We start from the raw sequence: 12,750 nt of genomic DNA on the forward strand, positions 1-12,750 counted from the left end.
ACACAGGTGCAGCTTGAGAAGCTTTTGCACCAGTAATTATTTAGTGAAGCTTTCAGGCAATCAGGATTACTCGTGAAAACTGGTCGCAAATGAATGTCCATACCTTACCTTCCAGGCATATGATATTGCCCCTCCAAAGGCTTTCCACTTGAGGAAAACCATCAAGGAAAATTTCGCCATCTTAACATTCCAAGTAGGTTCTCTAATGGCAGCATATACACGAAGGCAGAAAAACACTTGCCGTTCACATGCACAAAAAATATTTCGGGGTTGATGAGGGTATTGTTGAGAAGAAAAACAAGCAGATTGAAAACACTAGAAAATTATATTTATCCTTTTCGAGTCCTGCAAATAGGTGGAATACAACTTACTCAGTACAGAGGGGTACTCTTCATTGTTCTCTTCAGAAACTAACAACTGTAAATGCACTTATAATACATCACATATTGGAACGTTAGTGTTCTATAAAGCAGTCATAATTATTATAATTTACTATATCAATACAAAAAACTTATTAAGATTGTACCCAACTGAATTGTTAAGGTTTCTTTCATTAAAAAAATTGAGTGACATCATTGGGTCCGCGAGAGTTATCACTTAGGCACCCATCAATACGATTTAGGGAGCAAAATATAACGAATGAAAGATATATTATGAACAGATATGCATGCTGTTTCATAGAACTTGTGTTTCATATATAACTGATAAATACATTTTCTGAATATAAATAATAAGTTACATAAATACAGAGCATTCATTTTGCCCTTAATTAAACGCTTTCAGTCCAGATGGCTATGGCCTCCCTAACCATTCACAACACACCAGAAAAAAAATCAGCAGGATAGAATAATAAATTAAATATAAACCACAAACTGCTGTTAAATCGCGGTGGCAGTAGTGATCGTACTTTCTCGGAGTTCAATAGGTTACACAACTTGCACGCCATTAAATACACAATTGGACATACAACCACATACATGACACCTCGCTTGCATAAAAGCTAGCGAACTCTTGAATTTCAAATGATATGGCTAGAGGACGACCACGGGAAATAAGATATATACTTTTAAAAAATGAAAAAGAAGGAAAATAGCGGCTTAAACTTTCCAAAATAAAGTCTGCCAATTAGATAGATATTTATTATATATATTATATATATAAAGTCCAAAGAAAAACATGGGGAGACTCAAAGACTCGTTTAGTCACATAAATCAGGACAATAATAATTATGCCATTAAATAATGAAACCTGAAATTGACTAATTGGAATACAAACATTTGTATAAAAATGCTTCTTTCCCAAATAATATAAAAATGGAGGGTGATGATATTGATAGATAGGCTACGTGCTAAATACTCTTTTGATAACTTGGGGAGTCGTTACTTTTTTAGCGTTGCATAACTTAAAAACCTCCTTTTGAGCGCGACTATCAAAAAACAAAAAGATTTGCATCAATACGATGAAATATGATAAGAACTAATGTACAGCTTAAAAAATGAAAAAAAAAGTTTTCCACAAGACATAATCCTCCCCACATTCTCCTCATCCTCGCCCGAACATTTTTCTTTGTCGATGAAAAACAATAGATTATAAAGGTAGAAACAATGGAAGCCCTGCCCATCTCATACTATACACCCACACGCATCCGTCTTCACAGTAAAAATAAAAAAACTAAGTCAGCCACACAGTCACCCCCGGTCACTCGCTCAACTTCCTTTACAAACCCAAGCGCAAACGACAGAACGCAACGCGGGCGCAAGTTCAGGCGTCCGCGCCCACGATCTTCCTGCTCAGGCTGTTGAACACAGGCAGGCGGCCGAGCTCCTTGGGCGAGCCGGAAGGCGAAGAGGGCGACTGGAGCGGGGAAGCCGGGTCGCTCAGGCACAGGGCCTCCAGGGAGCCCACCGGGGACTCCATCACGTGAGTTGGCTGCTGCGCCAGGGGCAGCACCAGGGCCTCCTTGACGCCGTCCAGGTCGCCCAGGCTGAGGTTTCGCCTGCCGAGGGCGGCCGGGTTCAGGGGCGGCAGGGCCAGGGGCGGAGGAGAGGTGGATGAGGCGACGGGGTCCTGCTTCCTGAGCATGCGGCCCAGCGCGGCGGGCCGCACGAGCGAGGTGAAGTCCTGGCCGAAGGAGAAGGCCGTGTTCGCGGACGAAGACGAGGACGAGGAGGAGGAAGATGAGGAGGAGGGCGGGGAGGAGAAGGCGCCGTGTCCGGGGAAGAGGTCCGGCTCGGAGAAGAAAGAGCCGAGGGAGGTGGGCGACGCGCTGAGGCTGGATGGAGGCGACGGGGAGTCCGCGGTGGAGCCCAGCATCTGCTTGGGATACGCGTGGTGGTAGAAGTGGTGGTGCTGGGGCTTGGGAGGGGTCAGGGGGGGCAGGGCCGGCTTGGGCGCCCCCGTCCCGCCGCTGGTCTGCGCCGCCAGGGCAGCGGCCGCCGCGGCTCTCGCCTCCTCCGCGTTGTGGATGAAGTGACACCTGGGTCCGTACGGGCAGAAGCCGATAGTGTGGTAGGTGCGGCACAGCTCTGTCTTGTACTTGGGGTGTCTGACCAGAGTCCGCAGTTCCTGTGCCCCGTGAGCGAACTGGCACTTCTCGCCGTACTTGCACGAGCCGCTCTCCTCGAAGGGCCGGCACAGCTCCGTCTTGTAGCGGCTCGTGTTGATGTTGGACTTGGCGGCGGCGGCCGCTGCTGCTGCCGCTACCGCAGCCGCGGCGGCTGCAACGGCGGCGTTGTTTGACCGTTCCACGGGCTCGCTCTGACTCCTGTCGAGACGCCTGTGGGGGGACAGCTGTTGTTGCTGGTGCTGCTGTTGTTGGCTGATCGTATCGAGGCCCAGGAACACGCTAGGGTCCATCTTGCGGTTGCCGTTGTTGTTGGCTGCGCTGTTGTTGTTTATGTTATTGCTCGAGTAGATTCCCATTGAGTTGGTGGTCATGCATCCGTTGCCGGCCGGGTTTGAGTTGCGCCGGCTGAGGGGCTGCAGCACTGCGAGGCCTGAACCCAGCACTGGCGAACCAACGGCGCGGCTGTCGGATGTGGATGAGGTCGTGGACACGGAGTTCCACCTGGCGGCCGCCGGCTTCTGCAATCCTCCGCTGCCATTGTTGTTGTTACTCTACGGAAGACACAAAAGAGACGAATCGTAAATATCACAAATTAAATTCAGCGACGTCAGTTACATACGAAAAGGCTAAATGATGTGTGACCAGATGCGAGACCGTATAAAGAAAGCCAAAGATTAGCAGGCACAACGGCTTCATGCAAAATGCTACGCCAATGCTGGACTAAACTATTAAACCAGGAGGTTTTAGGGAACTCGAGGCAAACAGAGATAATTTTAAAAACAACAGCATCATCAAACCACAACATTAACAAATTAGTCAACAACCCTGAATTAACCGCAGAAGCGAATTTAAGAAGAATATCATGCGAGCTGTAAATAAGCAAGCGAAAGTACAATCTTGTAAGCTACGCCCTCGCTATAGGAAATAGGGAGGAACAATCGTGGAAGATCGGTGATAACTGCAAATGAATAACAAGATGGCACAACGCCGCTCTCAGGAAGTCTAAACAAGCAGTAACAACATGAGAAAATAGAATGTGGTCGACAATGAAGCAAACAAGAAAACTTAAGTGACAGATCGCCGGAAAACTGCAGCAAATTACACAATGCACAACGCCCGCCTCGTTGAAATGAACATACACACGTCGTAAGAAATAACTTAATGTGGACAAACATATCAAGAATTTATGTATTGACGGGGCAAGCATCACTTGCTTACTTCAAACGGATCACAAGTTTTAAAAACGCATTACGCTGGGCTCCGAATAAGCTAAGCAACAACACATGGTTTGTACTACACGGCAAAACGAATTATGAGACAAATTATCAGACCGCATTAATGTCACAACAGTCTCCGAAGCTTGTCCTCAACGATGCATCACGTGAGTGAGAAATTACTGCACGATGAATGTCACGTCCGGCTACGGCACAGCCTTGCAATCGTACTATTACGGCACAAACCGAAGAACATACAGGCATTAACCGATACTCAACAGGAGAGATACTCGGAAAGATGGCTCAAATAGGGAAAACGACAGGAATACGGCGCGGGAATAATGCCCATTAAAATAGAAGCTTGTAAATAACTTGCGATATGGGAAGGGTGGTCATGCAAATGAGAGCGAGCGGGGCGGAGGAGAGGGTTCTGTAAATGAACCGGAACACGAGAGAGAAGGATGTGAAAGGTTATAGAGAAAGCAGCCTCATCTCAAAGACGCCCACAACATAAGCGGCGTCGTCTACTCAACGCAACAGGGACACCGACGAACAACTACACCGTCAACAGGTGGCGAGGGGGTGTGCTCTTGCATTTAATACACAAGGCCACCCATAAAACCTCAACGACTTCACAGTGCACACAAAATTCGTTTGGTAGTTCGGAGCGACTTTGATAACAAATATTCTTAAAACAACACAAAATTCCGTTCTTCACCCTCCACAGTAATTTAGTTTCACCATTTATTTTCTCCACTATAATACCAAGTGCTTGACGTTTATACCAATTAAACGGACGCGCAGGGTAATTAATTCACACAAAATCGGGCGAAGCAACGAGAAATACACGGTTCACTGGTATTCCAGTTCACAATTTCGACGAAGAACGCCCTTCAATAACGAATGGCAACCAAACTATAACCAGGTGACATTAAATTAAGGGTTTTGGTTTCACCCTTGCATCACTGAACATCCAAAAAGACACCTGAGAAACAATATTTTTTACTCAGCAAACACACATGGAACGACCAAATTCAAGCGCACAAAATGAACTCCAAACCCACTTGAACCTACCAGCTTTAAATTTAAGCACATCTTACCCTTTGATATAAATTACAACGAGCAAGGAAAGATAAGACAAATCTTTACTAAATGGCGAAACCCGAAAAAACCTTAATTAACTTCTGGTTCTAACTATAGTTAAATTACTGTTGTGGCTTGCCTTCCAGACTGACTTCATTTAGAACAAAAAACCCTACAGCATCAACCACGGGTAGCATAGGGTACGTGATTTATTGATGAACTCTTCTGAGTGAACTTCATTTGCATGCCTATCTGAGCTACATCTAATTGGTTACATAAGCGAGGGTAACTGTGAGTGACCTGCAAATAGACCAATTGTATCTTTTGGGCAAAGGGACCCAGATGCATAACGAGGTGGACTATCGGCAAAAGGAAGAATAGTAAAGACAACCAACATAAAAATAGACAGATTTACATACTTCATAATACATCTCTCACATTAATAATCTATCGACGTTGTTTATTCATCATCAATTGATGTTGTATACGTACTCCTGCGCCCTGACCACCGTAGACGCTTGACCGCGCGCAAAGCGAATGTTATAGTCGCAGCATTGCCAGACAGGGCATAATAACGTACAACGTGAATCGTACAAAGGAAAAAATTACCATCGGCAATGTGACCTTAGGCGAGGAAATGCATTGTGATGGGGAAACAAAAGCATGATTTCTTGCGCGCGCCGGCAGGAATACCAACTCCCGTGAAAGGAAATGAAAACTGGTGGAAATAAATACTCTCGGCTCGCGGTTGGCGACAACGCTTCAAGTTCCTCGGCCGATTGAAATCGCTTTACGACCAGAGGATATCGCGGAATGGGGCAAATATCACCATGGTGAAATTGTGAAACGCCGATAAATAATGGATAAGACGATACCCGACTCGAGAATGGCTGCTTACATCAAAATCCCGTCACGGCCTTAACATTCGGAGAAAAGCATCTCGGTGATGCGATAAATCACTAATTCCTCTCTCGTCCTCACGAGGAAGTTCTCGATTCGATGCCAAGACACGGCATTCCCAATCATTAACAATCGCCTCGGCGAACAAACAAAAACGAAACGAGAATCGCAACGTAGAAATGAAGCAATTACCACGTGCTAAGCTGGAGGGCCACCGGTAAACATACCGAACAACTTCTACATGTTGTGCTCTCACGGTAACATCTTCGGCATAAATAGAACCCCGCTGAAATGTAGTTATTAAACATCAACCCCGACGAAACAGATTAACTAAAATATTACCGTGGAGCCACGAATTTACGACTCAATCGATCAACTATTCGAGTGATTAGAGACACATGAAAATGTGCAACTTTCACACGTGACAATACACGCGTGCACGAGTAGGAAATGACCAAGTACCCAAGGCAAGACGTGATGAAATGACTCCTTGCGTCCACAACCTCGCCAGCAAGACATGACGGTAGTGCGGCTAAGCATCTATGAGCAGGCAATCTTTGCCATATAGCGGAGGCCGGTCGAAAGTCGAAAAAATACACTAATGGAAAAGGCAAAAAAAATCGACAGAAAAAAGAAGGAACGTCGCTCTAGAGAGTGGCGATAAGCGAAGAACCACAAGGCCTCCCCCCTCCTCGCATCCACCTCCCCTCCCCCCATCCCACTCTCCCCAAGCGCGGGCCTCCACACGGCTGCCAACCACACAATGTTGCACCCTTACACCACCCACTTGTTGATTCCCCTATTCCAAACCGCTTTGAAAGGAGATGGAAGGTTTGGGAAATGAGAGTGCTGAAGAATTTGTTTGCTGGAACAATCTACTCGAGCGAATAATGCGACAAAACAATTACTAATGAAGAGGGATTGGCGATGAAATACGGCTCAATGGACTTCTTACATGGATTAAGGGTTTAGTATGCAATTCATGTGTGTACGACGGGTTCGTAGAAATAAGTACGATATTTAACAATTCGTATAATTACAAGTTGGTGGTCAATGTTGATCTAAGCATACGGAAAAGAAGTGTCGAAATTAAGCCACGGGGCAAGATTACATCCGATATTGTGAACATTTCCGTCCTGGATGGATTACAATGACAAATAAGACATTCAACTGCATCACTTATTAATGGGATCAACTACCGTGGCGGGAGCCTCAAACCTTAAAATTCCAAAAGGAACGCTAAAGCTAACTTCTTCAGTATACATGATTGGGTGATGCGTAAACTCACCAACCAACCTGCATTTTGAACTTGAAACATGGCTCGACGGTCTTACACAATCTTAAACAAAAAAGCTCCTTGAGCATCTGGTAGCATTCAATAATACTACGATTACTAGCGTCAGGAGAACGACGGATCGGAAAGGCGAAAAACTGAGTGCAACTAATTGTAAATGAACAAGACGAAGAAATCTTACAAACACCATCATCAGTGAATGAAGCCAAGCCGGATAGAAAACGATACATCTGATCATAAGTAACATAGCATGTTTTAGAGGGCCTACAGCTTGATGCAAGAAATAAAACCCCAAAAGACGGAACCGATTACACGGCACCTATAACACGCACATAGAAATACATCAGAATATGAATGATGTAGCGACTGTGTACAGCCCTGAGGATCATTTTCACGTTCCAATCATGGAAAAAGGCACGATACCAACATATAACCGCCTAATGAGAAATTAGCTGCAGAAATATCATACAGTCGGTGAAGGGAAATATAGTACAAGTTAGTTATACCCTTAGAGGGAACGTGATAGAGATAGTGACTGATTTGTACAGCAGCAGAGTCAAACAACATCGCTTTTGGATGAATTGACTAAAAAATGGAGCGTTTAGAAACGAAATGGACTCAAACAAGATTGACATTATCTGCGAACGGACTCACGTGAAGACTTGACGCGTAGGAAAATTCCACGCTCGGCATATCAACGAACATAACACGAATGCACGCAATGGATGCAGCCACCCAGGTAAGAAAAACACAAGAGCGCGTCGCGGCGCATGAGTGGCAAGGCAATAGAACTCTAGGCCCCCCGCATGGGCAGGAGGGGTCCATTCATGATTTTTAAGGGCGCCCAAAGCGAACAATGGGCCCTCAGCCGTGCGGATTCCCAGTCAATGCCCCCCCGCAGGCCCCAATGTTACACGACGACCCTTTGCGCGATTCTGCCGGCACAACTGAAGGGGTGGAGGAGTTCAGAATGAAGAACCGAGATGATGTGCTTGTGTGTTTAAGGCATATAGACCGGCACGATGGTAGAGGAGCCAGGTACAAAGAAAAACACAGCTGGAGGGAAGGCTAAACATTAGGGAAAAGAAACAACCAGTAAGATCGATGCATCAGTGTGTCCATTCATTCGGATATCATGAATACTACATAACGACACCATTGATAGGAAACCTTTGAGTAATGGCGTGTATGGATAGGTACGAAGGAGATGAAATTCCTTATTTACTTTCGATAGCGATAAATATTATAAAATACTAAGAATTACAACAAACCATTCACATAATAATATTATAAAAGCCACTAATGGGGAATAACTCAACAAATTATAATGATCAACCCAATGATTTCGGTTGGACAAAACCTTGCCTTCTACGAATGTCATAAAGAATAAAAAACAATACAGCAGTAACCTAATGTTGATTTTGTACCTCACATGATTTCATGCATGCCGCCAAGCCATACCATATGCCATGTGGAATATCCATGCACCTTGAGGTTTATCATTAAATTACGAATCAGGCAGGCTACTTTTTCTGAAGTACTTGTAATTACGCGTAGAAGCTACATATTAACGAGCTTAAACACCAAATAGACGACACGCCGCCAATGGGAACAAGAGATAACATGCTCACAAAGTATTAACTTCACTAACGGCTGCAAGCTTAGCTTTTCACAAAATGAAACAACTTTCTGTGTACCGCAGAGCAACTGGTCTACGATAAGAGGAAGAAGCAGCCAACTCCGCGGTGGTGTTGGGCCGAAAGAGCCGCGCCGGGCGCGAGCGGCGCCCCGAGGGACTTCATCATTTGGGAACTCTGCTTCAACTCTCACATACGCACACCACTATCCGTTGCCGCGGCACACAATCCTACTTTCGCGGGGAAGAGGCGCCGTCGCCGGCAACACCTTGGGCGGAGGGAAAGCTGGCACGGCCCCCGCGGACCCGACACACGGGGCCCGAAAAAAACACGATGAGGAAAAGACTACGCCGGAAGAGAACACGGAGTTGCCGTACATTTACGAAAAACATAACTGAACCACAAAGGAAGCCCAAAATGGGAGAATAATGCGGAAATAGTAACTGGAAATGTGAAAAACACCCGAAAAGAATTAAACTATTGACTACAAACAAATCGGTAACCGAGTAGCAACCGCGTCGCTAGGGTGATAACAAACAAACTGAAGCCTATAACAAAACAAGTTAGAAATGCGAAAGGGAGTCGAGAAAGAAGTACGGCGCCGTATGGCTGAGGAGAGCGTGCGAAACCGTCGTCGCGCGCCAAAAATTTCTCCTTCGGCAGCGAACGACCCCCTCCTGCCGGCGTTCGAAAGCCACGGGAAAAAAAATTACGCGCGGCAGATCTCCCCACGATGCGACCCGAAAATATTCGCGCGAAGCCCAAGCAAAGCCTCGCCTCCACCTCCTCGCGGTGTTTTCCCCGCAGGGCGGGAAAATTAGCAAAATACCCAAGCCACCCACGCACGAAAACAAGGATTCGGGCTCGTCCGATCACACGGGGCCTCGCGCCTCTACGAGCCCCCGGCGACCCTCAGCGGCCCTCGGTCGGACGAGGAGGCTCTCCGACGAGAGAGTTGAGGCCAGTCTCGAAATTGGAAAGGAAGGGGCTCTCGGGCGGAGGCTATATTTAAAAGCAGGTAAGGAATTGGGGGAATATTCACGAAGGGAAAACCGAGTGTGCTTACCTTGTAGAGCAAATCCCCAAATTCATAGAGCGGCGACGCAGACATCACTGCCGTCGACATCTTGCTGCACACTCGCGTATTAAAACTATCCACTGCCGTTAAGGTAACAACCTCTAGCCGAACCTTAGTATGTGTGGAAGACGAGAGAAGAAAACACTCGAAAAACTCTCTTGCTCCCCCACTCCAAGTGGACGGGCGTCGTACAACAAAAATATATTCGAGCAGAAGATCCCTCTTTTCTTTCCGTGCTTCGGCATGCAAAGGGTTGTTCTCTCCTCTCAAGTCCCGCTCTAGTCCTTAAGGCGGGAGGGAGACGGGGTAAAGGGGCTGAAATCACAGAACGATGAGGGAACAATCGGAAGTCTTCTTCTGCGAGGAGCAGGATGATGTCAGCAACGGATCACACCCGGTGCCCAACTGGCCGAACACGACCGATCACCATCAACTTTTCTACCCTACTGCGACTAAGCAGCCGCGCTGACGAACCTTGACTGGCTGGTCGGGGAGATTCTGAAGGGGGGATAGAGGATTTGAGGGGAAGGCGAGGCGTTGGGGAAGTTTGGAAGTCGAGCGGGGAAGGAGAGATAGGCGTCGGTTTATGAGGGAATGGTGGGGAAGTGCAAAGGGATGGCTTCCTGCGCGCCTAAGCGTCGGGGAATGGAGTGGGATGGGGAGGGGAGGGGAACTGTGGAGGGGAGCGGACTCCTGCCGCGACGATGTCTTTCCCCCTCGGCCAATGAGAGGGCGCCGCGCTCGATGACGTCAATCTGCGTCCTCCCGCCTGTTTCTCAGATCCCGAACGCGCTGAAGAGGGAAGATAGAGTCGACGGGGAACCTCGTGACACAGTTCCTAATGCGCGAAGACGACTCGCTTTGGGTTTATAACTCTTGATTTCGTTGTGGAGAGCTCTCCTCTCCGCGCTGTCCTGCTGAATGTTCATCATGTACTTAATTGCCGCTTCTTAAAAGGGGTCGTGATAGGCTCCGTTGCAGGATGAATTGCGCTCAGTTAGCAGGTTGATCTGCGGCAGTGGAGTAGCTAGGGAGGTCCAGGGGGTCCGGGCTCTTCCTCCCCGCTCCCCCGAAATATAAAAACACATTTACTTTGTTTGATAAACCATATCAAAATACTAAAAAGTCATGAATTTACACAAGATTTCCTTGAAAATGAAGTTTTTTCCATTATGAAAATTGTTAAAAGTAGTTTAAAAAAACCTACTTAGTACCCTGTTTTTAAAGCATTTTCGCCCCTGGTTTTGGACTCCCTTCCGAACAAAATTCCTGGCTGCCCCACTGATCTGCGGAGCAAAGAATAGCGATTCTTTGGTATAATTCTCAATACGTGAATGCAACTTACTGAATTTCCTGCAAAATTATTTTCGAAGCAGCGCTGAATTAATTGGCGATTGCTTTTTTTAAATCGCCATCGAAATAGGAGGTATCGGAGATGTCAATGAACAGAAAAAAATTAATTTTTTAGCCAAAAGACGAGCGTTGTTTTTACGAAACACTCATGCTGCCAACTTAATAGTTTGAAATTCAATTGAAAAATTAGAACATTCAATTTAACTATAATTTATTAACGTGCTTTATTAAATTATTTTAATGTACATGTCAAATTTTGTGTTTTGATGGAAGTAAAAAATGGAAATAGTGTTGCAGTTTACCCACACTGAATCTTTAACAAAATTTATCGACCAATCTACATTTATATGCCGACACATGAAATGGTCGCACCGAAGGCGCGTCGGTATACTGCATTTCAAACTCTGTCTTTATACTCTTGACATCTTTTATTTCCAAATAAAAAGCGGCACGTATTATATAGTTTAAGGTGGTATGTGTGAGAAATATATTCACCCAATAATCATGTTATTTCAATCCCTTTGCACTATGCATGTAGTTTTAGGAGTCGCTTCAAAGACCTGTACCATGGTGTGGTTGGTCTACCTCTTTGCTATCATTCATTATAGTGTCGCTATCCTGCACTTTAAAGGCTTATCGAAGGTTGACGTGTGGAAGTAAGTTCGTTAGGCTACATTGGCGTTTTTTGGATTTTTTTCGCTGGGCTTCCTCGTATAAATTTTGTCTCTTGTACGAATTATTATAAAGCAAGCGTCGTCATGAATATAAAATATTTTTTAGAGTTCACTATCTACGATTTGCTTTAGAGTGTCAATGAATTTAAATATGCTGCAAAGTAAAATTTAACACAACCACCTGAATTTCATTTCACGACCCACGTTTTTGGGAAAGGTATCCTCTTACTTTTAATTGTCCAATATATTAGCATTTCACGGGATCCAATATCCTGAAAAAAATGTCTATATTTTATTATTAGAATAAAAGTTAACTCTTCACGAGGGATTGTTTGGGATGTACTTCTGCGCCCCATGAAGACTTAGGACACTCAGCGCTGGGTAGCCTTTGTTCGGCAGCGGAAGTGGATCGACCCGAAACTGAATAAATTAACTTAGTAAATCTACAAAATCCCTGACGAAATTACAAGCAAAGACTTTTAAAATTATTCTCTGGTTTACAGTTAGGGTGATTCTCTGTTTCCTTATTAATCAAGACTGTAATGAAGGCTGGAGGCTATTGGAATGCTGTGCAATAACAGAAGTATGGCGATGAAATGGATCGGCAGGGTAAATGACGAGGAAGCCCTAAAAAGAGTAGGAAGGAAGCATCATGAAAAGATTGATCAGACGACAAAACAACCAAATCGGCCATATTTTAAGACATGATGGCCTGATGAAGACAATCGCTGAGGCACAAGTAGATGACAAGAACGGAACTGAGAAACCTCGAATATTCTTATTTAATATTAATTATTGCTCTTTTTAAATTATGATGTGGCATATTATTTATTTGAAAACTCAAGCAACACATTGATTGTCAATGCGACAGAAAAACTTTATGGAAATATTTCCCACTATAACCTAACTTAAAACTATAACCCAATCGTAACCTTCAACATCTCTTATCGA

The 12,750-nt window shown here is 45.2% G+C and overlaps 1 protein-coding gene across 2 annotated transcripts; it reads right to left on the reverse strand.

Annotated features, from left to right (window-relative positions):
- Nucleotides 1-306: 306 nt before the first annotated feature.
- On the reverse strand, nucleotides 307-10,304 carry LOC124154664 (mRNA decay activator protein ZFP36L2-B). Of its 2 annotated transcripts, none has more exons than XM_046528526.1 (2): nucleotides 9,761-10,304; nucleotides 307-3,117 (listed from the first exon to the last, which is right to left on the reverse strand). In XM_046528526.1, the coding sequence occupies exons 1-2, from the start codon at nucleotides 9,818-9,820 to the stop codon at nucleotides 1,762-1,764; spliced, it is 1,416 nt and encodes a 471-aa protein (XP_046384482.1). In that variant the 5' UTR covers nucleotides 9,821-10,304; the 3' UTR covers nucleotides 307-1,761. The 2 variants fall into 2 exon arrangements, with proteins under 2 accessions (XP_046384482.1, XP_046384481.1); XM_046528525.1 differs by lacking the exon at nucleotides 9,761-10,304 and adding an exon at nucleotides 6,226-6,327.
- Nucleotides 10,305-12,750: the final 2,446 nt, after the last annotated feature.

The sequence above is a fragment of the Ischnura elegans genome, chromosome 2, assembly GCF_921293095.1.
Source record: "Ischnura elegans chromosome 2, ioIscEleg1.1, whole genome shotgun sequence".
NCBI classification, from domain to species: Eukaryota; Metazoa; Arthropoda; class Insecta; order Odonata; family Coenagrionidae; genus Ischnura; species Ischnura elegans.

Excerpts from the sequence above, each read along its gene's own strand:
- LOC124154664 (XM_046528525.1), bottom strand. The coding sequence starts at position 6,303 with ATGCTTAGCCGCACTACCGTCATGTCTTGCTGGCGAGGTTGTGGACGC. Across the intron at positions 3,118-6,225 it reads TTCATCACGTCTTGCCTTGG|AGTAACAACAACAATGGCAG; the intron begins GTACTTGGTCAT and ends TGTCTTCCGTAG.